This window comes from Nerophis ophidion, linkage group LG17 (genome assembly GCF_033978795.1).
Source record: "Nerophis ophidion isolate RoL-2023_Sa linkage group LG17, RoL_Noph_v1.0, whole genome shotgun sequence".
NCBI lineage: Eukaryota > Metazoa > Chordata > Actinopteri > Syngnathiformes > Syngnathidae > Nerophis > Nerophis ophidion.
In genome coordinates this window covers 27,234,123-27,261,874 of record NC_084627.1, presented here as the reverse complement: position 1 = coordinate 27,261,874, position 27,752 = coordinate 27,234,123, and the positions used below count along the sequence as shown (strand labels likewise).

Here is a 27,752-nt window from a genome sequence, read left to right as displayed (position 1 = left end):
CCTGTAGTCCAGACCTGTCTCCCATTGAAAATGCGTGGCGCAATATAAATGGGTTGTACTTGTATAGCGCTTTTCTACCTTCAAGGTACTCAAAGCGCTTTGACACTACTTCCACATTTACCCATTCACACACACATTCACACACTGATGGAGGGAGCTGCCATGCAAGGCGCCAACCAGCACCCATCAGGAGCAAGGGTGAAGTGTCTTGCTCAGGACACAACGGATGTGACGAAGTTGGTACTAGGTGGGAATTGAACCAGGGACGCTCGGGTTGCGCACGGCCACTCTCCCCACTGCGCCACGCCGTCCCATATGAAGCCTAAAATACCACAACGGAGACCCCGGACTGTTGAACAACTTAAGCTGTACATCAAGCAAGAATGGGAAAGCATTCCACCTGAAAAGCTTCAAAAATTGGTCTCCTCAGTTCCCAAGCATTTACTGAGTGTTGTTAAAAGGAAAGGCCATGTAAAACAATGGGTAAAAATGCTGCTGTGCCAACTTTTTTGCAATGTGTTGCTGCCAACAAATTCTAAGTTAATGATTTTTTGTCAAATAAATTATGTTCTTCAGTTAGAACATTATATATCTTGTCTTTGCAGTCTATTTAATTGAATATAAGTTGAAAATTATTTGCAAACCATTGTATTCTGTTTTTATTTACGAATTACACAACGTGCCAACTTCACTGGTTTGGGGTTTTCTATATGCATGTATCCAATACAGCTAACTAATGACACTTAGTTTAACAACACCATCATTAAATAAATCCAAATTAAGACTACCTGGTCGGTCCGGTCCACTGGTCACTTGACCCTTGCAAAGCGCACCAATGTGCGCTTATATAGCGTCATCTGAACATGCCGTGCCCTTTTGACAGAACTCCTCGTGACTCCATGACGACGGTCTCCTGCTAGCTTGTCCTCTCATCCTCTTTCCTCCGTGTGTGTCCACACTAACGCAGCTAACACACAACATTAAAACGATGCTAGCTAATAGGTGTCCCATGGTCAGTTAGAAGTAATGTTTACAAAACATTAGCATTAATGCCGCATTTTGGAACGTTCTGTATTATTTCATTTAGCATATGTAAAAAAATCTAAATTTGTCCATCAATTCATGAATCACCCACATTTTCTTCTGGATGCATCGAAAAATCTATAATTTTATATATCTCTACAGAATTCCCACAAAAATAAAATGCAATAACCAGCCTAAGCAGAATACCACAATTAACATTACAGGTGTTGAAACCAAACGTGGGAGTTTGTTGTTGTTTCCGTGACAAGCAAAGCACTGCAACCTAGATGACAAATGCACATCAGTGGCGATGAGTGCTCAGGTCATCTGATGCCAATTTAAAAACAACAGCAATAGTACTGAAGCAAAGAGCGGGTCAAAGAGCTCCCACTACAACCCTGTCATGGATGAATAAATCGCAATCAAGGACTAGTTAATGCTCATGGGTCAGGCTGGACCAGTGGCCATGAAATAAAGTCTTTACGAAGACAATTCTCAGTGCACATTTGGAGATAAATGTTTATCAGCTGCATTAAGTTATATTGGATCTAATTCAAAAAAGAGAATGTGAAGTCTGAAATTGTTGTTATATCACAACTTTATTACTAGAACATAACGACATGAGCCACATTACTTAATGATTTTACAACTTCTTCCTTGGGATGTTCAGATCAGGGTTTTAAACTTGCTCCTTGTTATCTTTCATTACATAAAACTGTTTGAGCAAATCAAAGTCTACAGTACACAATAACTAAACAAAAACTACTATCTACTACTCATTTAAATCCTTTGGTATTACCCTTAAAGTCTTACTATGTCCCAGGAACTATTACTGAAGTTTGAAAAATAATTAACAAAAATTAAAAAACAAAAATTTGAGAAAAAAAAAATATTGACCTAATATATATATCATATACTGATACTGCCTTCGGTATTGACACCATTAATTTATGGCTCAATCCACCCCTCACTTTGTGTTGTGTACTGGCTGTGACAATGCTGGCACACCAACAGTAGTTCTGTCACTAGACTCTTACTAATCTACTTGATCATTTCCTGTTAAAATCTGCTGAATTTCAGCTGTAACGCGGTTCCATCTACAAGTCTTGAAGTTTACTATGCACTTAATTCTTGGTGTTGTTTAAAGCTAGCTTAGCTATAAGCATAACTGTTCTTGGCTTGCTCTTGTTGTGTAACATGTTTATCCTTGTCCTTCAGTGATAAGTTTACTTAGGATACTAAGATATGGGGTGTGTTGTAACGGAGGTGATTATTATTATCTTAGGGGCGCATAACAGAAACATAATTATTCAGCCAGGGGGCTAAACACATATACAGCGTCAACGAGAGGGGCTAAAACTTTGGGATCAGTATGAAAATAAAAAAACTGGCAATGGCGATAAGATACATTTTAAAGAAAACTGTCCGACATTGATCTGTGGCTGATCGATCGGCACATCCTTCTATTTCCAGATCATTAAATGTTTTCTTCTTTTAGTAAAACCTAGTAAAAATTGAGTATGTTCAAGTACATTTACATGTCTAGGGATTAATTCAAAGCCAAGGGGACACCAATTAAAACCGGCAGATAGGAAGGTGTGTCACTTCCTGAGACACAACAAGTCAACACTCACGATCAGCAGTGTACTGGGCTGTTGGGTTGGATGCTGCAGGATCTGATGCTTCCTCAGGGACGGTTGGTGTTGCCGCCAAGCCATTTCTTTCCGCTCTGGCTTTTAGAACTAGCGCTGCAAGCGGATGGTCCGGGTCCATAACTCGAAGTGGCTGCGAAAGGATGATTTAAAAGAGTTAAAACTTGACTTTTCTAATTAAAAAAACGGGCTTGTCTATCTATCAATGACACCGATAATACATGCTGTTCAAGACATTGAGGACCCTTAAAGAACATTTTAAAAAATATTTTAAAACATACCTATGCTTAAAGGCTTTTATTAATAGATCAGCACGGCATACTGTAAAAGGTGTTTAGGGTCTAAAACACTTCATCTGCTGGGTAAACTAAAGAATCATTAAATTCTGAAAAAAATATGGAATCATGAAAAAAAATGTACACCAAATTAGTAGTATGAGAAAATCAATCAATCAATCAATGTTTATTTATATAGCCCCAAATCACAAATGTCTCAAAGGACTGCACAAATCATTACGACTACAACATCCTCGGAAGAACCCACAAAAGGGCAAGGAAAACTCACACCCAGTGGGCAGAGAGAATTCACATCCAGTGGGACGCCAGTGACAATGCTGACTATGAGAAACCTTGGAGAGGACCTCAGATGTGGGCAACCCCCCCTCTCTAGGGGACCGAAAGCAATGGATGTCGAGCGGGTCTAACATGATACTGTGAAAGTTCAATCCATAGTGGCTCCAACACAGCCGCGAGAGTTCAGTTCAAGCGGATCCAAGACAGCAGCGAGAGTCCCGTCTACAGGAAACCATCTCAAGCGGATCAGCAGCGTAGAGATGTCCCCAACAGATACAGGCGAGCGGTCCATCCTGGGTCCCGACGAGCGGTCCATCCTGGGTCTCGACTCTGGACAGCCAGTACTTCATCCATGGTCATCGGACCGGACCCCCTCCACAAGGGAGGGGGGGACATAGGAGAAAGAAAAGAAGCGGCAGATCAACTGGTCTAAAAAGGAGGTCTATTTAAAGGCTAGAGTATACAGATGAGTTTTAAGGTGAGACTTAAATGCTTCTACTGAGGTAGCATCTCGAACTGTTACCGGGAGGGCATTCCAGAGTACTGGAGCCCGAACGGAAAACGCTCTATAGCCCGCAGACTTTTTTTGGGCTCTAGGAATCACTAATAAGCCGGAGTCTTTTGAACGCAGATTTCTTGCCGGGACATACGGTACAATACAATCGGCAAGATAGGCTGGAGCTAGACCGTGTAGTATTTTATACGGAAGTAGTAAAACCTTAAAGTCACATCTTAAGTGCACAGGAAGCCAGTGCAGGTGAGCCAGTACAGGCGTAATGTGATCAAACTTTCTTGTTCTTGTCAAAAGTCTAGCAGCCGCATTTTGTACCAACTGTAATCTTTTAATGCTAGACATGGGGAGACCCGAAAATAATACATTACAGTAATCGAGACGTGACGTAACAAACGCATGGATAATGATCTCGGCGTCTTTAGTGGACAAAATGGAGCGAATTTTAGCGATATTACGGAGATGAAAGAAGGCAGTTTTAGTAACGCTTTTAATGTGTGACTCAAAGGAGAGAGTTGGGTCGAAGATAATACCCAGATTTTTTACAGAGTCACCTTGTTTTATTATTTGGTTGTCAAATGTTAAAGTTGTATTATTAAATAGAGGTCGGTGTCTAGCAGGACCGATAATCAGCATTTCCGTTTTTTTGGCATTAAGTTGCAAAAAGTTAGCGGACATCCATTGTTTAATTTCATTAAGACACGCTTCCAACTGACTACAGTCCGGCGTGTTGGTCAGCTTTAGGGGCATGTAGAGTTGGGTGTCATCAGCATAACAGTGAAAGCTAATACCGTATTTGCGTATGACGTCACCCAGCGGCAGCATGTAGATGCTGAAGAGTACAGGGCCAAGGACCGAACCCTGGGGAACTCCACACGTTACCTTAACATAGTCCGAGGTCACACTGTTATGGGAGACGCACTGCATCCTATCAGTAAGATAAGAGTTAAACCATGACAGGGCTGAGTCTGACATACCAATTCGTGTTTTGATACGCTCTAATAAAATATTATGATCGACGGTATCGAAAGCAGCGCTAAGATCGAGGAGCAGCAACATAGATGACGCATCAGAGTCCATCGTTAGCAATAGATCATTAGTCAATTTTGCGAGGGCTGTCTCAGTCGAGTGATTTGCCCTGAAACCGGATTGAAAGGTTTCACATAGATTGTTAAACGCTAAGTGTTCATTTAGCTGCTCTGCAACAATTTTTTCGAGGATTTTCGAAATAAAGGGAAGGTGAGACACCGGTCGGTAGTTTACCATGAGGTCAGGATCGAGGTTAGGTCTTTTAAGGAGAGGATGAATAACCGCTTTTTTGAATGCAAGGGGAACAGTGCCCGAGGAAAGTGATACGTTTATAATATTTAGCACTGATGGACCTAATAATACAAAAAGCTCCTTGATAAGTTTCCCAGGAAGTGGGTCAAGTAAACATGTTGTTTGTTTTATTCTATTTACACGTTGTAACAATCCTTCTAATGTTATTTCATCAAAACGAGAGAAACTATTTTGGATATTTGCAGTATCCGCCGCATATACAATCGTATCTGTGTTACTATAACCCAGTTGTAGCTGGGACGCATTGTCTTTAATCTCCTTTCTAATAAGTTCAATTTTCTTATTAAAGAACTTCATAAAGTCATCTGCCGAATGGGTGGAGCTACTGGAAGGAGTCCCTCGTTGGGTTAGCAATGCTACTGTACTAAACAAAAATTTTGGATCGTTTTTATTAATGCGGATGAGATTTGAGTAATAATTAGTTTTAGCTAAGGTAAGCATGCGTTTATAAGTTATTAAACTATCACTCCATGCTTGATGGTGCACCTCAAGTTTAGTCGTGCGCCATTTGCGTTCCAGCTTTCTACATAATAATTTCTGAGCTCTAATTTCTTCAGTAAACCATGGCGTACGCCTTTTTGGAGCCTTTTTTAACTTCAGCGGTGCTATACTATCAATGGTTTCGCGCAGGGCGTTGTTAAAGTTGTTAGTGAGGTTATCAATAGACCCCACATACTTTGGGAACGGTGCCATTACCGAGGGCAGTAGGTCCGCAAGAGTTGTCGTTGTGGCAGCTTCAATGTTGCGGCTGCTATAGCAGTTATTATTATTATTAGTTTGACGAACATGCGTCTGAACTTCGAATTTTATAAGGTAATGATCGGACAATACTTTAGTATACGGGAGTATCGTAACTTTGGAAACGGTGATACCTCTGACAAGCACTAGGTCTATCGTATTACCGCTGCGATGCATCGGTTCATTTATTATTTGTGTAAGACCACAGCTATCAATTATAGTCTGGAGCGCCACGCACGGTGGGTCCAATGGGGTATTCATATGGATATTAAAGTCCCCCATTATAATTATATTATCGGCGTGCGTCACTAGATCAGCAACAAACTCTGAGAATTCACTAATAAAGTCCGAATAGGGCCCTGGGGGGCGGTAGATAACGGCCAGGCACAGAGGCAGAGGTGTGGCAGACTTCATAGAAAGCACCTCAAACGATTTATATTTATTATTTAAGTTAGGACTAAACTTAAAGTTTTCGTTGTATATTAGTGCGACACCCCCTCCCCTTTTGAGGTGACGGGCAATATGCGCATTCGTATAGTTAGGAGGGGATGCCTCATTTATCGCAAAAAAGTCGTCTGGTTTAAGCCAGGTTTCGCTAAGACCGATGACGTTAAGGTTGTTGTCTCTAATGACCTCATTGACTAATAACGTTTTGGGAGACAAAGATCTGATGTTTAGAAAGCCCATATTATAGGTAGTGGGCTGTTTTAAGGAGTTGTTGATAAAATTATCCGTAGTAGCAATATTAATAATGTTGCGTTTATTATGCGCAGTGTACTTAAAATAATTACGACCATATCTAGGAATTGATATGACGGGAATTTTCAGATTGTCTACTTGGCGCTGCGATAAACTGAACGCATCATAATTTGCCACCTAAGTAGAACGCATGTCTAACTCTGACGTAGTCATAGACACAGTAGAAAAAACATTTTGTGAGTTGTGTATTATTCTACGAAAATTGCTATGTGTACAGGGATCGTCCAGCCTGGCGCTGGCTAGTTCTAGCTTAACTAAAATGGATGGACGGATGTTGTAATACCTCCAGTTTTTGTAACAGCTTGCAGTCTCTGAAGCATGGACATCACGAGTGACAAACAGTACTAGCGAGCTCCAACTTGCTCTGATTGCTGTTGTCAGATCAGCTTTGTAGGTTGGAGTCTTATCATGGACCATTTTTTTACATTTCCACCACAGATTTTAATGGGATTGAGATCCAGACTGTTTGCAGGTCATGACATTTAGTTTTAGTTTAATTTCAAGTTTATTCACAATACCATATAACAATTACAGTAGTGGTGAAATGTCATCATTTAAAGATGTTGGTACGTGAAAGGGTCCCCCAAATAAGCTAAAATAAGCTTTTTACAGGGGGTCCAGAGGACAGTATATATTGACCTCATACAACTTTTTTGAAAAAATGTTTTTACTAATTTTGCTCTAAGGCAAGATGTAGTAAGATCTCAAAAAATGATGACGTCATTCCCAAACATCTTTTAGATTAGGAGTCTCAAACTCAATTTACCTGCAGGCCACTGGATGCAGAAACTAGGTGAGGCGGGGCCGCAAGAAGAGATTTCTTTAAAAAAATCTAACATGCAACTAACCCCGCCCCCTATTGTAGGGTGTGGGGTTGAGGGGGTGTATATTGTAGCCCGGAAGAGTTAGGGCTGCATGGGATTCTGGGTATTTGTTCTGTTGTGTTTATGTTGTGTTTATGTTGTGTTACGGTGCGGATGTTCTCCCAAAATGTGTTTGTCATTCTTGTTTGGTGTGGGTTCTGACGGACATATATATATTTACATATATCCATATTTAAGAGTTATTTCTTTTAATAGTCATATTTGAAATAACTAGTGTTTTCCATTTGTACTCTTTTTTTTTTAATCTCATGTCCATGGTACACTGCAAGTTAACTTTGGCTTTAGGAATGTGAGGAGGAAAGATACTCCTTTTCCTTATCTCATCCTGTCTCCAGCTAAAGAGAACAATAGACATGTGTATTCGTTCTGGAGGGTGGGGGCGAAGGACATATTGAAAAACACAGCGCGTCCGTAATGTTTTCAGATCAACTTGGCGATGTGATTTGAATGTGTTGTTTTTAGGTTGGTCTCTCCAAAGCTTTGGAATACATTGCAAAATACCTATTCTGTTCTGGGTGATCATTTAAACTCAGTTTATGTGTCATCAAATCGACTTGGGATTAACCAGCAACTTAAATTCCCTTGGAGGAACATCTGGTCCAAACACAACAGTTCACAGTGTGACACATATTTGTAACAGTGTCAAAGTTTTTTGTACGGCCACCCTCAGTGTGACCTGTATGGCTGTTGATCAACTATGTCTTGCAGTTGCTTACTGCGTCTGCAGAAGCCAAATACAACATGTGACTGGGATGGTACGCTGTTTGTACAGGTTGTAGAGGACGCTAAAGGCAGTACCTCCACGGTGCCCCCTTAATATTGTTGTTTGGGTGAAATTCGGGTGAATGTTTACCCCTGGAGGGGCACTGAAAATTGGGAATTTCCCGGAAAAATCGAGGGTATACAAGTATGACACTGTAAAGCGTCATTCATATAAAATTCGCAGGCCGCACCAACACTAAATTACAAATTAAGGTGCTGGGCGCAAAATAATGTCTCGCGGGCCGCAAATGGCCCGCGTGTTTGAGACCCCTGCTTTAGATTGATGGAATAGGAAACGTATCCAAAACCCGGTGCATTTGTTGAAGACGTAATCAATCAATCAATCAATGTTTACTTATATAGCCCTAAATCACTAGTGTCTCAAAGGGCTGCACAAACCACTACGACATCCTCGGTAGGCCCACATAAGGGCAAGGAAAACTCACACCCAGTGGGACATCGGTGACAATAATGACCCAGTGGGACGTCGGTGACAATGATGACTATGAGAACATGATACTGTGAAAGATCAATCCATAATGGATCCAACACATTAATGACTGCCATCTCCCCAGTGCCATTACCTGACATGCAGCCCCATTGTTTTATCAATGACTGTGAAAATGTGCATCTTTTCTTCAGGCAGTCGTCTTCATTAATCTCATTGGAATCAAACAAAATAAACTCTCTCAACTGAGTCACACATTGAGTGTTACTAAAACAGCCTTCATTCATCTCCGTAATACCGCTAAAATGTGTTCCATTTTATTCCACCACCGACGCTGCGATCGTTATTCATGCACTCCACATCTGCAGTACCTTTCGAAGTTTCTCATTGTGCTCACTGGGTTGAGTTTTTTCTTGCCTTGGTGTGGGATCTGAGACGAGGATGTCGGGGCTTGTGCAGCCCTTTGAGACAGTTGAGTTTTATAAATAAACTGCAGCTGGGATAGGCTCCAGCACCCCCTGCCACTCCAAAAGGGACAAGCGGTAGAAAAATAGATGGATGGATGAATGAAAAGTTCCATCACCTTGCACAATGCAGATTTTGGGATTGTAAATGTAACTTTCTTTCAGTCATCCATAGTGCCCAATTACTTTTCTTTAGTCCATTGCAACCTTATTTTTTTCTGCTTAGTTGTTAATGAGGACTTTCATTTAGCGTTTCTGAATTCAAGTCCCATTTCCTTTAGGTGCTTTCTTTCAAAGTAATAGATGGTGACTCCAGCCTCCCTACCCCCCCACCCCCCCGCCTTTTTTTTTATTTGTTTTGCCATGCGTTTTATATTTTCAAGAAATACTGTATTGCTTTAAGTTTTCTGTCTTGACGCTTTAATGTTTTTCTTAGTCTTCCAGTGTGATTGCCTTTTACAACCTTCCCATGTTGTTAGAATCTGGTTCCAAGACACAGCTGACTGTGACCAATCAGTCAGCCAATCAGCTAACAAAAGCACAAAAATGATTTTGAGAAGTTTGATCTTTGTTTTGATTGACACCTCTTGTGTTGGAGACATGATACATGGCAATGATGATCGGATAGTGCAACCAAGGAGTGAAATCTACTTTTGAACGTCAGACTAATGAACAGGTTTAATCTGATGCAGTTGTTAGCTTAGGAAATGAACAGGGTGATTCCATAATATTTTAATTAGAATGGAGTAATTTTATAATATTTGTTTTTATCTAAATATGAAACTGACTACCACAATTTATATTCTTGATTTCTGTTTGTGTTTCTTAGAGTCGGAATGTTTGAAATGATTAGGAGATTCCATATATTTTTTCAGGGGTTGTATATCAATCCAACAACACTTAATACACTTGATTACCTTCATCAGCTCCTCCAGACGAGAGCACCTCTTAGGTGCAAACAGACTGGGATGAAGGTAGTTGCCGTCTCCGTCATCATCTGAATCATCAGAATTAGATTCTAGAGCAAAACGTTGACGAAAAGCAGATCAGAATTTGCCAAAAATGAAGTATAGATTGAGACAGAGGAGTTAACTTACCTTCTGGCTGCTCTTGTTTGTTGGAAGACGCTAAATTGTACCGACCTTCCTTCATGGCCTTTAGGATGTGTTTGTAATAAGGGTTCAGGTAATGGTCAAAACGCAGAAAATCAAACTGGGAGTTCCTAGCCTGCTTGGCTTTTAACACAATCTCAAACTGAGCACCCTGCTGACATACAAAGCTGGCTGTCCGCTCGATGATGTTGTGAGTCTTGATGGTTGCCGGCTATAAAAAGAAAAAAAAGGACAAGCAACAAATAAATAAAATAGGGCTGTCAAAATTAATACTTTAATACAAAATAACCAACGATCATCATTAATCTGATAAAAAATACTTAACGAAATTAACCCAACAAAGAAATTACTGAAACGTCTCTGGCAATGAATTTGTAGCAATTTGCCCAAGCATGCGCAAATGAGCAGTTGATCCAGTAGTGACAAACTCCAGAAGCAAACAAGTCAATATGGAAGACACTTAACACCAAACATTAAACGCTTACCCCATGATACATTTGAATATTAAAACAACAAGACAGATCAAGTCAATGCATATGCCAAAACTCAAGAGGACTTTAGATAAAACTGTTAGCAAGTTTTGTGCAAATTAATACATAAATACAGTCAAGTAAAACAACAAAAAAATGTTCCTTTACGATATTTTGACAATATAGGGAATTCTGTCCAAATAGTGGGGTCTCTTTTAAAGGTAATTTAAACTATGCAAGCGAGTAATAACCTGTGATTAATCATGATTAATCCAAATAAAGTGTGATAATCAGATTTTTTTTAAATGAATATATGGACATAACTAATAAAAAATATTTATATTGTAATAAATGTAGATAAATCAAGAGTAACCTTGTGATTAATGCTAAAACAGCCTTCATTCCTGACCGTAATACCGCTAAAATGTGTTCCATTTTATTCCACCACCGACGCTGCGATCGTTATTCATGCACCCCACATCTGCAGTACCCTTCTCATTGTGCTCACTGGGTTGAGTTTTTTCTTGCCTTAATGTGGGATCTGAGACGAGGATGTTGTTGGGGCTTGTGCAGCCCTTTGAGACAGTTGAGTTTTATAAATAAACTGCAGCTGGGATAGGCTCCAGCACCCCCTGCGACCCCAAAAGGGACAAGCGGTAGAAAATAGATGGATGGATGAATGAAAAGTTCCATCACCTTGCACAATGCAGATTTTGGGATTGTAAATGTAACTTTCATTCAGTCATCCATAGTACACAATTACTTTTCCTTAGCCCATTGCAACCTTATTTTTTTCTGTTTAGTTGTTAATGAGGACTACCGTTTAGCGTTTCTGAATTCAAGTCCCATTTCCTTTAGGTGCTTTCTTCCAGAGTCATAGACGGTGACTCCAGCCTCCCCCACCCACCCTTTTTTTTTTTCATTTGTTTTGCAATGCGTTTTATATTTTCAAGAAATACTGTATTGCTTTAAGTTTTCTGTCTTGACGCTTTAATGTTTTTCTTAGTCTTCCAGTGTGATTGCCTTTTACAACCTTCCCATGTTGTTAGAATCTGGTTCCAAGACACAGCTGACTGTGACCAATCAGTCAGCCAATCAGCTAACAAAAACACAAAAAGTTGTACCGACCTAATTGTTTGACAGTAGTGACAACTTTACAACATTTTTCACGAATCCTATTTTGAAACTTTACCAACATTAAGGATTGCAGTAAGTGGTTGAAAGACAAAGCTCTAAAATTCTCCTACACATCCAATTAAAACCAATGTAGTTCGACACTTTTGTATCAAAGTGTCACAACTCGCCGACAAAAATGTCCTTTAGAACACACCTCATACATTTGTTTGTGTCTGAGCAAAGACTCTCAAGACGAGGACAACAAAAGCCGATCCCTGTTATCCGTTGTAATAAACAATATACAATTGTGGATGATGACATTAATTCCTCCCACTTCCAAAGACATGCACCTGGGGATAGGTTGGTTGGCAACACTAAATGGTCCCTAGTGTGTGAATGTGAGTGTGAATGTAGTCTGTCTATCTGTGTTGGTCCTGTGATGAAGTGGTGATTTGTCCAGGGTGTACCCGCTTTCCGCCTGATTGTAGCTGAGATAGGCTCCAGCGCCCCTCGCGACCACGAAGGGAATAAGCGGTAGAAAATGGATGCATGGACATTATAACTGATGAGGATATCTGACAATCAAAGTATTTTTTTCTTGTTTTATTCATTTGTTATTTATTTAATATTTTAGGTTTTCTATTCTGAACTTCTGTTAAGGTATATTTTACTATTGTATTTTATTCATCCTGTTTTTTATGTCTGTACAGCACTTTGGCTAACTGGGGTTGTTTATATAGCAACCGCTGGGGTGTGCTATATAAATAAATGAACTGAACCAAATGAAAATATTTTATAAAGTATTCTAACAGTCATGCAGGTTTTGATTTCAACATCAAAAATAATGCAATGACTGGATGAACGCATTCGACCTATTGTAATAAGCAAAGAAGAACACAAACTACTCGTATGAGCCGTTCATATCGCCTCATAGAGAGTGTCTTTGGATAAAATACTTCACTATTGCTACTAGCTCTTTTATTTCTGAGTCATTTCTATACAAAGCACTTCAATGCTCATTTTGATTACATACATTTGGGGAACACGTGGAAATGAGTGGAACAAAAAATGGCCTATAATTAATGTATTACTGTTCTGCTGGTGTGTTTTTAATGATTAATCATTGACAGTATTGACACTTGGCGACCCAACACACATCGTATTGAAATGACAGTTATAATAAATACTAGATTTTAAATACAACAGCCAAAAAACTGTCAGGGTCAAACATTATCGTATATTATTTTTTCTCTATGCTACCATGGATTTTTTTTAACAACAAGGAAAATATGCGCTCTAAATTGTGAACTTTACTACACATGGAATGTGTGCATAATGCTATAGAAATTAAATGCTTACGCAATATACAGTAAAACATTGCTTCCAACCCAAAATCAAAGGGCAATACATAACTAATGTAACTGTCATAAAGATATTTCATTACCTAATTTTCTTACAGATATTTACAATTCACCAGATAACTTTTCTAGTATTGAATTATTTACGAAATACCATTCACCTTTTAATGTCTAGTATTGAGTTATTTACTAAATAACATTCACTTTTAAAGTCATATGGTAATGAATGGTTAACTGATTAAAATGTACATGTTGTACAAGCAGCTTTTAGCAGTGGCACTTTACATCCCGGTGAGTCGTTCTTTCGTGACACATGGCTCATCATCTCTCCATAAAGAATTATGTATTCACAGGGGTGTTGTGTCCAGAATGCAAAAAAACCCATAAAAGCAGATCTTTGTTCTCATGCATGAAAAAGAAGCTAAAGAAACCTTGAGGGGAAATTATTGTTCATCCGTAAAATACCTATTAGAAAAATCATAGCTGTCTTGTGGCAATATGTTGGTGTCAGCGCATCTAAGTCATCACAACACCCTTTCAATGAGAATTAACAGTGCCATTAATATGAGCTCACATCCATACAACGCTAACGCGGTGGGTTTTTTGCTTTGTTTTTTTTTTTTCAGAGTGTGCGGCATTTAAGGGGTGAGTGAGAGAAAGCGCGAAAAGTAACTCTCAAAGGGGTAACTCCGCAGTAAACTAAATATTTTAGCATTTCTCGAAGAGACGGGTTTATAGAATATAATCTAGTACGGGAAGGTATATATGTACTGTATGTAGGGCAGGGCGATATATCGATATACTTGATTGTCTCTGTGCGATATAGAAAATTACTATATCGTGATATTCGAGTAAACGTTGTCACGCAGTTGCTTTTAGCTGCGGGCATTACACTACAGGCAATTCTCTCTCTTTCTTGTCTCTCCTACTCACAGAGAGATAAAAGTAGCGCACCTTCTTACATATGTCACATACTGTCGCACATGACACACTCTCGCCGAGCAGAGAGGTCGCGACATGGGTAACATTAACTGTGGTGCTAATGGTGCGGTGGGAGTGGTAATACGAGAGAAAGAAGGTGCGAAACTGGTAACAAATGAAGGAAGAATTAATTCCCAAAAAAACAGCAGGGGGTCCATCGTCTGACGGTGGTTTGGCTTCAAGTGGGAATATGTCGAACAGACAACCGTAATATGTTAAGTATGCGGCAAAGCGTTGCTACAAAAAGTAGCAGCACTGCTAATATGTAGCATAATTTGAAAAGTCACCCACTAGACAATGAGGAGTTCTGGAAACACTGCATGTCAACATCTCGACCAGTGCCACACCCACAAAATGCCATAGCAACCCTTTCCAGATCAACACCGTATGAAAAAAATTGTCAACAACAGGAGATAACGTTCGCAGGAACCTATCACATAGCAAAGGACATACACTATTTGATTTTCTATAATGCAGCTCATTTTAATTTGACAGTTATTGAAATATCTTGCGTGACATCATGCACAAAAGTGCATTAATAGCTTTAAAACAGGACTCTGGACCACTCTGCACCTGTCCAGTGCTTCTTTTCCATAGCCCAAGTCAGACGCTTTTTCCATTGTCTTGAGTTCAGGAGTGGCTTGACCATGGGAATACGGCTATTGTAGCTGTATCTGTTATAAAAGCTCTATGGAGATGATGATTTCATTTTCCAGCATTATCTGGCACCTGCCCACAGTGCCAATACTACCAGTAACTGGTGTACTGACCATGGCATTACTGTCCTCGACTGGCCTATCAACTCCCCTGACCTGAACCCCATAGAGAATTTGTGGGGTATTGTGAAGAAGAAGCTGAAAGACACCAGACCCTGTAATGCAAATGAGCTAAAAGTCGCTATTGAAGCATCCTGGGCATCCATAACACCTCAGCAATGCCACAGGCTGATTGCCCTCATGCCACGCCGCATTGATGCAGTAATCCGTGCAAAAGGATTCCCAAACAAATACTGAGTGCATTAATTGACATGTTCAAATGTTTGATTTTGTTTTGCTGTTTTAAATCTTTTTTTTTTTTTACTTGGTCTGAGTATATATCTATATATATATTTATATATATATATATATATATATATATATATATATATATATATATATATATATATATATATACATACATACATACATATATATATATATATATATACATACATATATATATATATATATATATATATATATATATATATATATATATATATATATATATATATACAGTCAAGAAAATAAGTATTTGAACACCCTGCTATTTTGCAAGTTCTCCCACTTAGAAATCATGGAGGGGTCTGAATATTTCACGGTAGGTGCATGTCCACTGTATGATGGATAACCTAAAAAGAAAAATTCAGAAATAACAATCTATGATTTTTTTAACAATTTATTTGTGTGATACAGCTGAAAATAAGTATTTGAACACCTGTCTATCAGCTAGAATTCTGACCCTAAAGACCTGTTAGTCTGCCTTTAAAAGTCCTCCTCCACTCCACTGTATTATCCTGAATCACCTCACACAGATGAACCTGTGTGAGGTCGTTTGCTGCATAAAGACACCTGTCCACCCCATACAATCAGTAATACCCAAACATTCAGCATGGCTAAGAGCAAAGAGCTGTCCAAAGAAACCAGAGACACAATTGTACAACTCCACAAGGATGGAAAGGGCTCAGGAGAAATTGCCAAGCAGCTTGTTGAAAAAAGGTCCACTGTTGGAGCAATCATTAGAAAATGGAAGAAGCTAAACATGACGGTCAATCTCAATGGGAGTGGAGCCCCATGCAAGATATCACCTCGTGGCGTCTCAACAATGCTAAGAAAGGTGAGGAATCAGCCCAGGAGTACACGACAGGACTTGGTGAATGACCTGACAAAAGCTGGGACCACTGTTTCCATGGTCACTGTTGGTAATACACTAAGACGTCATGGTTTGAAATCATGCATGGCACAGAAGGTTCCCCTGCTTAAACCAGCGCATGTTAAGGCCCGTCTTAAGTTTGCCAATGACCATTTGGATGATCCAGAGGAGTCATGGGAGGAAGTTTTGTGGACAGATGAGACCAAAATTGACTTTTTTGGTCATAATTCCACTATGTGTGTTTGGAGGAAGAAGAATGATGCGTACCATCCCAAGAACACCATCCCTACTGTGAAGCATGGGAGTGGTGGCATCACGCTTTGGGGGTGTTTTTCTGCTCATGGGTCAGGACGACTGTACTGTAATAAGGAGAGGATGACTGCAGCAATGTATTGTGAGATTTTGGCCAAAAACCTCCTTCCCTCAGTCAGATCATTGAAGATGAGTCGTGGCTTGATCTTCCAACATGACAATGACCCCAAAGCACACAGCCATGAAAACCAAGAAGTGGCTTCGTAAGAACCATATCAAGGTTCTGGAGTGGCCTAGCCAGTCTCCAGACCTAAATCCAATTGAAAATCTTTGGAGGGAGCTGAAAGTCTGTTACTCAGCGACAGCCCAGAAACCTGACTGATCTAGAGAAGATCTGTGTGGAGGAGTGGGCCAAAATCCCTCCTGCAGTCTGTGCAAACCTGGTGAAGAACTACAGGAAACGTTTGTCCTCTGTAATTGCAAACAAAGGCTACCAAATATTAATGTTGGTTTTCAAATACTTATTTTCAGCTTTATCATACAAATAAATTGTTAAAAAATCAGATTGTGATTTCTGGATTTTTCTTTTTAGGTTATCTCTCATACAGTGGACATGCACCTACCATGAACATTTCGGACCCTTCCATGATTTCTAAGTGGGATAACTTGCAAAATAGCATGGTGTTCAAATACTTATTTTCTTGACTGTACATAAATATACAAATATATACATACATATAGATACATGTATATATACATACATACATGTATATATATATATACATACATATAGATACATGTATATATACATACATACATGTATATATATATATATATATATATATATATATATATATATATATACACACACACACAAACCCTGTTTCCCTATGAATTGGGAAATTGTGTTTGATGTAAATATAAACGGATTACAATGATTTGCAAATGATTTTTAACCCATATCCAGTTGAATATGCTACAAAGACAACACATTTGATATTCAAACAGATAAACATTTTACATTTTTTTGCAAATATTCATTACTATAGAATATGATGCCAGCAACACGTGACGAAGAATTTGGGGAAAGTGGCAATAAATACTGATAAAGTTGAGGAATGCTCATCAAACACTTATTTGGAACATCCCCCAGGTGTGCAGGCTAATTGGGAACAGGTGGGTGCCATGATTGGGTATAAAAACAGCTTCCGAAAAAATGCTGTAGCACAATACAGGTTTTTCAAGGAATGAGCTGCATCACAGAATTAATTAAATTTCTATTTCAAGGCACAACAGTAGTCTGTTCCAGGGTCAAGTACAAACTTTGTTTCCATATGAGTTGGGAAATTGTGTTAGATGTAAATATGAACGGAATACAATGATTTGCAAATCCTTTTCAACCCATATTCAGTTGAATGCACTACAAAGACAACATATTTGATGTTCAAACTGATACTTTTTTTTTTTTGCAAATAATCATTAACTTTAGAATTAGATGCCAGCAACACGTGACAAAGAAGTTAGGAAAGGTGGCAATAAAAACTGATAAAGTTGAGGAATGCCAATCAAACACTTATTTGGAACATCCCACAGGTGTGCAGGCTAATTGGGAACAGTCGGTTGCCATGATTGGGTAAAAAAGCAGCTTCCATGAAATGGTAAGTAATTCACTAAACAGGGATGGGGTGAGGGTCACCACTTTGTAAGCCAATTGTCGAACAGTTTTAGAACAACATTTTTCAATGAGCTGTTGCAAGGAATTTAGGGATTTTACCATTTCCGGTCCGTAAAATCATCAAAAAGTTTAGAGAATCCGGAGAAATCACTGCACGTAAGCGATGATATTACCGGCTTTTAATCCCTCAGGCGGTACTACATCAAAAACCGACATCAGTGCGTAAAGGATATCACCACATGGTCTCAGGAACACTTCATAAAACCACTTTCAGTAACTACAGTTGGTCGCTACATCTGTAAGTGCAAGTTAAAACTCTACTATGCAAAGCCAAACCCATTTATCAACAATATCCTGAAACGCCCCCGGCTTGGCTGGGCTCGAGCTCACCTTAGATGGACTGATGCAAAGTGGAAAGGTGTTCTGTGGTCTGACGAGTCCACATTTCAAATTATATTTGGAAACAGAGGACGTGGTGTCCTCCAGAACAAAGAGGCAAATAACCATTCGGATTGTTATAGGCGCAAAGTTCAAAAGCCACCATCTGTGATGGTATGGGGGTGTATTTAGTGCCCAAGGCATGGGTAACTTACACATCTGTGAAGGCCCCATTAATGCTGAAAGGTCCATACAGGTATTGGAACAACATATGTTGTCATCCAAGCAACGTTATAATGGACGACCCTGCTTATTTCAGCAAGACAATTGTTACAACAGCGTGGCTTCGTAAAAAAAGAGTGTGGGTACTTTCCTGGCCCGCCTGAAGTCCAGACCTGTCTCCCATCGAAAATGTGTGGCGCATTATGAAGCGTAAAATACGACAGCGAAGACCCCGGACTGTTGAACGACTGAAGCTCTACATAAAACAAGAATGGGAAAGATTTCCACTTTCAAAGCTTCAACAATTAGTTTCCTCAGTTCCCAAACGCTTATTGAGTGTTGTTAAAAGAAAAGGTGATGTAACACAGTGGTGAACATGCCCTTTGCCAACTACTCTGACACGTGTTGCAGCCATGAAATTCAAAGTTAGTAATTATTTGCAAAAAAAAAATTAAGTTTATGAGTTTGAACATCAATAATCTTGTCTTTGTAGTGCATTCAAATGAATATGGGTTGAAAACTATTTGCAAACCCTTGTAATCCGTTTGTATTTACATCTAACACAATTTCCCAACTCATATGGAAACGGGATTTGTATTTCACCTCTATATTATCTCTTGTAAATGGTCAATTTTGGTAAATCTTTTACTTACTGTTTTCGCCCACTTTGTGTGCCCTCCTGAGTGTTCGATTATCTTTTTCCATCATTTGTACCTGAGCTACTGTTTATAACAATTTCCCTTGTGGGTCATTAAAGTCTGTCTAAGTCTAAATATGCACCAACTTTATTTATCTGAAACAGTTGTATGTTCTTCAGCACATCTACCATGTTCAACCACTGAAAGAAAATATATTTAATCAAAAATAACCTTTTGATGTCTTCATATATCACTGGACAAAATAGTGATGTCATTTATATGGTGATAGACATGGACATTGACTGACATCAAGAAAATATACACATTTTCTCATGTCACCCAGCAGTAAGTATAATAAGGCCCTTAGAAAACCATTGATCTAATGTGGCTTAAAGTTTTGACAGACAGCAGAGTTTTATGTTGTGCAATCTTAGAAGCTACCAAGGGCACCTTCAGGTCAAATAATATAATCTGGCAATCACTCCTTATGCTTGTGAGCAGTTTCTTCTTCAAAGTCTGTGAACCATGAGTGTAATTACTGATTGTTCTGATTGAAATTAATATCCATCAGGCAAGGCTGTGCGCTTTATCATAATATGTGTTTACACTTAATTGGTGTGTATTTTCTGTATTTCAAACAGTTAGAAAAACAAGCGTATTGATAAGTAAGGATGGGTACCTTTCACATTCGAACCGATATGGTACCAATTCCTGGTACCTGGGGAATCAATACCAGTACTCAACTGTATCAATTTCTGGTACTTTTGTGTGTATTAATAAATAATAATTGTTTTTAATAGTGAAATCAATTTTTTCTTGTAACATTTAAAAATGAGCTGTTTATGATCATTTCTGTTCATTTGTGATGTATTGTTTTATTATTGTTACTGTTATAAAAGCAACTATTTTGCATGTTTTGTATTTTTTTTATGCTTCACCGATAGTGTAAAGTCTTATTATTTAATTTGTTTTGATAAACTTACTTGTCCTACTCTATTTATTTAATTTGTTTTGATAAACTTACTTGTCCTACTCTATTCAACGGGCCTCTGTCTCATATTTCTCCGAACAATCATTATTTTTCATGACAGGACAGCTTGTAGGGTCAGAGGATTCAATTGAACATCTTAGTTGCTCAGACAGCAAAGTGCTTGTATAAATTTAGACTAAGGCATGTCATTTCTTAATGGAGAAAGACATTAATGTACCTTGTTTTCATATTAGCATTTAAGATGGCAAGCTAGCATCAGTCATTCCATGAGTCTATCAAAGTGCAGTTATCAATCACGGTTTTTCGATCAACTTTATTTAAAAAGGTAATACTAACCGTCAGGAGATTTAATTTAGTTTAGATTAATACCATTAATCACTACATACCGAGTTAGAACCGGCTGAGTTTGGAACTGGACGTGACGTCACGCACAACATGGCACCGTTGGATTTTACGTGAATTGGTGCCCATTTGGACCGGCGAGATTTGGTACCATATTCTGTGCCCATCCCCATCAATAGGATGTTTAATACTCACCAGTTCCACATCGGGGGGGATTTCGAGTCCTTCAGGAGCAACAAATGGTTCTTCACTCTCTTCTGGTTCAGGCTCTTCTATGCATGTGGACAACAGAAGTGGATTAATTATTCTGCATTCCGAATATAAACAATTTAGATTTAGTATAGCAAAAAAATTAATCAGACAGAATAGTTATCCAGGTTATAGGCGGACAGGTTTGTTTTGGAAGCTGGTAGGAATGACAAAGTGTCAAATTTGTCAATAGTTTGACTAATGGCTAAATTAAATGGGTGACTAAATGGGTTAGGATTACATTAGTAAGCGCAACACAAGCAAACATACGCCATGTTCCGACCAATCATTTATTACACTGAAATACATCCTCCGACTCATGTGGCCCTCACAGATTATCCTACAATTATTAGTGATAACAATTTATGTTGTTATTTTGAAAACGTTGAAATGTGTGCCCATACATTCACCTCGGCTACACTAATATACAGGAGGCGTGTGGCATCTGTTGTTCAATTTACGAGTCGTATGTGTGTATTTGTCAAGTCTTAAGAATAAACACCATGCAGTATGTGCAATATTAGCAAGTAGGGCTGGGTGATAAATTATCAATATTGATAACGAAAGACATGTAATCAATATCAATAAAAAATGTTCAACATATATTTATTTAATGATGTAAGTAATTGGAAGTTGTGAAGTAAGGTTGGTTCCATGAACAAAGGCATTTGTTCTGTGGTAACTGAGCAAAACAGGAAGTGATCACTGATCAGCGGGAGTGACAAGCAAACAGCTAATTCAGATAAGAGTATCAACTATCAAATTTGGTTGCGCCATCTTATTGAGTCGCTAAAAGTGAGTGCTACAGAGAGCGAAGAAAGTGTTAATAAAACGAGAAAAGTCCCCTCACAGTGCTGTACGCTTGCTTTTCCAATAGTGGCACCGGTGCTACTAAATGAAATGAATTAGTAGCACAGAATTTTTTTTGTAGGACAGAACATTTTTGTATCAATATGAAATTTCCTAAATATCACAATTTTATTATTAACACTCATACATATAAACACAATGCCATCATAAGGACTACTGTAATGCTCAATTAAACGTACAGAACATCGTTAAACTGTGCTAGCTATCACTATCACTAACACAAGTGTAGGGCTGCGCAATTTGGATCAAAACTTATATACTTTGGATAAAAAACTAACTCATGAATGGAAATATTCGTTGATGTAAATAAATATCTGCACCATGCCTTGTTTTTCAATTTTTGGGGCTGATGGGGATCCCAAATTCACAAAAACAGATACCAACAAGTTTTGTATAGCTGAACCCAAGCTTAGGAGGTGTTTTGAAAAATAATATAAGAAAAGTCAAATATAATCTCCAATCTTCTTTAAAAAACATGTAGCTATGCTTAATTATTCAGGTAACAAAAACACAAAAGAACAAAATGTGAAATAAAGTGCCCTGGTTTAAGACATGTTTAAACGTCAGCAGCAACATGAAAAAAAATTGACCTTTAACAATTGTGTTTTTAAAGGTAATCATTAATATCAGACATACACACAAAGATGTTAGCCAGGGACACCAACCTGCCAACTGCTTCATAATTTTGTGTGGCAAATGGTGTTCTGAAAATTACCTTTTACAAAGTCATTAATTATAGTTACTCTTTACTTTACCAAAAATGTAACATAATTACTGTTTAATAAATGTAAATACCGTATTTCCTTTAATTGCCGCAGGGTATATAGTATGCGCCTGCCTTGAATTACTGCCGGGTCAAACTCGCTTTGCAAAATAATTAGCGCATGCTTAGTATTACCGCCTGGTCAAACTCGTGACATCAAGAGTGACACTTCCCCTGTCATCATTTTCAAAATGGAGGAGGCTGATTTCAATACCGGTAATTTGAAATCATATAAAGGGAAGAAGATTAAGAGCTATTCAGTAGGATTTAAGGTCCAAGCTTACATCACACTCAAATTTTCACTGCATGCCTTTGGTAAGTGCCAGAGTGAAGAGGTTTAAAAATAATTAGCGCATGCTTACTTTTACCGCATGCCGTTGTTAAGCGCAGGAGTGAGAAGAGGTCTTAAATTAATTCGCGCTCCAGCGGCAATTCAAGGAAATACGATAATTACGAGGGAAATTAATTATTGTCTCATTTAAAAAAACAAACTTTAAATATCTGACATAATGCAGTTAAAATAAGGTTCAGGGTGTGCGTGTGCCTTTTAAAAGGGGGTGCATGTTGTCTAGTGACGTGTCAGCGAGGCCAATCAGTAGTCTGAGTTTTAGCTGCTTTGTTAGCTTAGCAAACTAGCAACAGCAGTTTATCGGCTCTGACGGCAGATCTTTTGAATCTTTCACTGGTTTGTGTTACCTCTGTTTAATAGATTAAATGTGCTTCCATGACTGTATGGCCTTGTCAGCCAACACGGTAGAATTTGAATGTCAAGTTTGTCACTTCCATCATTTATTTGTTGTTCAATATTACCTGCGACTCACGTAGGTACTAGATCGCAATGCAGTTTGTTTCAAGTGGTGGTTAAAAAAATGTTGTCTTTTATAGACCAGTTCCTTCAACTAAGATCTAGTTTCATCCATGTTGGAGCGAGTGTGTGAGCTTGGAGTAGGAGCCCCGCTCCCCTCTGTGCAAGGAGCGGTTGGGGGGATACACAGCTCTCAGCGCAAATGATCAATCATTTGGTTATAGTTTAAATTTATTTCAAACATGCTATACAGATGTGCGAAAATTTTACTCTAGTTTGATCAAATTTGGATGGATTTATTTTAGGAGCAAAATGCGATAAAAGGGTTGAAATCCCTTTTCGCACATTGTGACAGTTTTTTTTTTAAGTCGCACAGTCTATATTTAGGCACATTTGTCGCACTGTACAGCACGGCCTCAACAAAAGGGCAGTTTTTTGGATTCTTTTGAACAAACTGTAGTCAAACCAAAGACCTACACCACCTTAGCCGCCCTCACTTTGAGCACACTACTGAGCCTTATCATCCTGGCACTAAACATGTTTACATTTCCACACTTCGCACAATTTTGTTACACTTTAATAGGCATTTCTTATTTCTTGCTTATTCCTTATTTTTGCGCCTTAATTTTAAAAGGTTAACTTTTTGTGTTTAATTTAACTTTAGAATTTAGTTTATGTTGGTTATTAAATTGTTTTCCATTGTGTTAACATATCCTTTCTTTTCTGCCTTGATAGCTGAGGGGATTATAATCAAAGGAAGGTAATATTTTAAATAAAAATGTTTACATTTAATATATATTTATTCTGTTCCTTAATTTACATATGTCATAAAAAATATAAAGAATTAACGCTATCGACTGATATAAAACACTTACATTGTGATACAGTTTTTAGCCATATCGCCCAGCCCTAAGTGTGAGTACACGTTTTTTTTACCTTTGACCTTTTTAGCATCCTCCTCCTCGGTCGGCTTGGAGGGGTCATAGTAGTCCGCGCTGTACTTGAATGCCACTGCGTTATAGGTGCCTTCATCTGCCAGGGCCTCACTCAGACGTTTGTATTCCTCTTCTGTGGAAAAAACATGTTGGAATATTTTACACAAAGATTAACATTGAAACCTACAAAACCAAAAGATTTGGCGCAAATAGAATGTAATGCTGCTAGTGGTGTCCGATACAACTTTTTCACATTCAATACGATGTCAATATCGGAGATTTTGATATTGGCCAATACCGATATTCATCCGATAGTACATCAGCACGAATCAAACATAGCTTTGGTAGTTTGTCATGTGGAATTTTCGAAAAGGCTTGACCAAGTTAGAGTTGTCAAACAATGAAAATGTATAGGTTTGGAAAACATTAACATATCTATTATCAAGCATTTGGAATTAACTTATGCAGTCTTTAAGGCCATGTCCACATGAACACGGAGTTTCAAAAACACATATTTGGACTTAAAACAATCTCAATCTGTAGTTTCAAAACTGTCTCTATGCACAAACACATACACTTGCTGTCTTGCACATTTTGTCCAATCAGAAGCCTGAAAAAAGCAGCCATATCTGACTTGGTGGCATTACACCTTATATTATGTTTGAGCAACTTTAGATGTACAATGACATGTACATTATCTTTAAAACCACCCTGCATGTACACAGAGCCCTGGGAACATTAGTAAAGAGCGAATGCACGCCTGCGCTGCTGAAACCCAACACTCATAGAACTAACATGTTCAGCAACATGGTGATGTATTACATGTGCAGTGAAGTGTACATTTTTTCTAAATTCAGCACACGTAACTAGCCAAAGAAACCATGTTGCATGTTAAAGTAAATTATAAAGCATTTAATCATCGATATAGTGATATGGTACATGTGTAAAGAAGTGTATTTTGTCGTTAACATCATGACACACTACAAGGAGGACGCTATATGGTTTTATTTTTTAGTTGCTTGCTCACTTTTTACCATCTACAAGAATGGGAGCAACAGACTTAAGTTAACCTCATGCTTTGTTGTTAAACAAAGACTAAAAACATGACCTAATGTTGCACATTTCTTATGACTGAGCAAAAGGTCCTGCTAGTCAAAATCGTCCCATCAGGTGGATGTTCGACAGTGATCATATCCAAAACAGCTAGAAAAAAGCTGACTGTAATTTTGTGTCGCAAAGCTCATTTTGATGTGTCTTTTTTATTAATGTTGAGTGAATGTTGAGTTCAAACATACAATAATTCCTCTTACAGTGTGTTTAAAGCCAGCAAGACAGTATTGTTGAGCTTGGAAATGACAGCACACAACCGTGACGTCATCACAAGTCTTTATTTGTGCAGTGTGCATGCCTACGCTCAGCGGAGAGTTTTGGATCTTTAAACTTTGGCCAGCACTTGCAAAAGTCTGCGTTTTTTAAGACAAAAGTATGGGTCTGCATGTGGACAAGAGACCTAAACACAGAGATAAGTATGTGTTTAATAAGTATCTGTGTTTGTGTGAAAATGGCCCAAGTTGAATTATAGTGGTAATTGTTTTTTGGCATCATCCATTTTTTCTACCGCTTGTCCCTTTTGGGGTCGCGGAGGGTGCTGGAACCTATCTCAGTTGAATTCAGGCGGAAGGCGGGGTGCACCCTGGACAAGTCGCCATCTCCTCACAGCATTTTTGGCAACAGCGAGTGGCTAAAATAATTAATCAAGGTGAACTCATGACACAGTAAGTAGAATGATGCAGACACATTTGTTACTGCATACTTTTTAATAGGCTCTTGCCTTGGAGACTTTGTATCTAAGTAATATGCAACTATAAGTATCTGATACTTAAACAGTATTGACAAATGTTGTGGTTTAGACTGCAATACTGTCTACCATGTTTACCTGTTGTAAATGGCTTTACTAAAATACAAGGAAAGACCGACCTTGTGGGCTTATTGGAGGTTATTTAGCTGATAACTGACTGTCCAGCTTTGCACAAGTAACCGCGCCGTAGGACAGATTGTATTAGACCTTTTATCAGATTATAAATGCAAGACTATTTATTTTGCTCATACCTGATATCAACATCAGCTCGGAACACCCCTAAACGCTACAGAACAATACCAAAACAAATGAAATTGCTTAAGAAGCCTTGATAAATGAGGAAGACACATGGCAAAGTGTTTTTTTAATGAATAAAAACAGCTGGTTTGACCAGAACATTGCCTCTTTCCTAATGAAAAGTATACATATACCTTCATCAAAGCCACAAGGACAAAAATTCTACTAAAACTATCAATATCTGTAATGCTCTCACGCTGTCCCTTTAGTGGCCAGATGGGTAATAATAGACTCAATTATTGGGAATCAGCCTCTCAAATTCAAGGGCAACAAAGTCATATTGGATGAACCCTCTCGATGTGACTGTGTGCAACATCAATCATTAGACTAATCATTCTGCCCAGTAAGTTTAGGCACAAGACATAATTCTGTTGAAATGATGGGTTATTAAATCAATTAAAGAAAGGAAGAGTATCTCTTTCAGGAGTGTACTTTCAGATCAAAACACCCTGTTTCATTAGAATGTCAAATGGTTGGGGTTGCAAGTAATCCAGCTAATTCAAAAAGGGATTTCAATAGAAGTTGCTCATACGCTCAGTGACAAAGCCAGTAAGTAATTTTGTACAGACAGAAAGAACAGACCTGTAAAAAAAATGTTTTTTAAAACATTTTCCAGACAACCAAATAGATTTATAACAAGCAATTATCAAAAGAAATTGAGTTTTGCAAAAAAACACCATCACTATCATCAGAAAAGACAGTTAAATTGTGGTTTGTGTGTGTTTGTCTGAGAATGATCAAGGAATAAGGCAAATCACTTTATAGGCCCACGGTCTACATTTAAAAAAATTATATAAATCATTAACAAATAAACCACAACAAGTAAAATGATAATAATAGTAATTATATCCAATTTAAAAACAACGGCAATATAAAAAATAATAAAATTTAGTGTTCCGTTTTGTTTTTAATTCTGTTACCCTGAATTTGCCACCATAGAGTGTGTTTTCTATCCATCCTTTTTCTACCGCTTGTCCCGTTCGGGGTCGTTGGAGCCTATCTCCACTGCATTCGTTTTTTGTGTCAAATAAAATGTAATAACATTTTTGTTAATTACAATAAATGCAAAATCCTCAGTTATTGGTACTATACATTTTTGGACAATTTTGAGCAGTATTTTAGGTCAAACCATAATTGTGTAAATGTATGTTTTAAGTAAATTATGCTTGGCTAAGGTACTTTTTTAAAACCTTTATTTTGTTAGCACATTCAGAACGGAGCCTTGCGATGAGGTGGCGACTTGTCCAGGTTGTACACCGGCTTCCGCCCGAATGCAGCTGAGATAAGCTCCAGCGACCCCCTGCGATCCCAAACGGGACAAGCGGTAGAAAATGGATGGATGGATGGATTCAGACTGGATGTGGCGCACAGCACT

The 27,752-nt window shown here is 38.4% G+C and overlaps 1 protein-coding gene across 2 annotated transcripts in view; it reads right to left on the bottom strand.

Annotated features, from left to right (window-relative positions):
* The window catches only part of sfswap (splicing factor SWAP), a 123,742-nt gene that overhangs the window by 77,492 nt on the left and 18,498 nt on the right, over window positions 1-27,752 (bottom strand). The window contains exons 3-7 of one of the 2 annotated variants that reach the window (XM_061876699.1): window positions 24,224-24,355; window positions 20,796-20,872; window positions 10,252-10,477; window positions 10,072-10,172; window positions 2,658-2,808 (exon numbers count right to left, since the gene is read on the bottom strand). In XM_061876699.1, the coding sequence (XP_061732683.1) occupies window positions 2,658-2,808; window positions 10,072-10,172; window positions 10,252-10,477; window positions 20,796-20,872; window positions 24,224-24,355 (687 nt within the window). The remainder of the gene's footprint in view (window positions 1-2,657; window positions 2,809-10,071; window positions 10,173-10,251; window positions 10,478-20,795; window positions 20,873-24,223; window positions 24,356-27,752) is intronic. The other variant, XM_061876700.1, reaches the window with a different exon arrangement.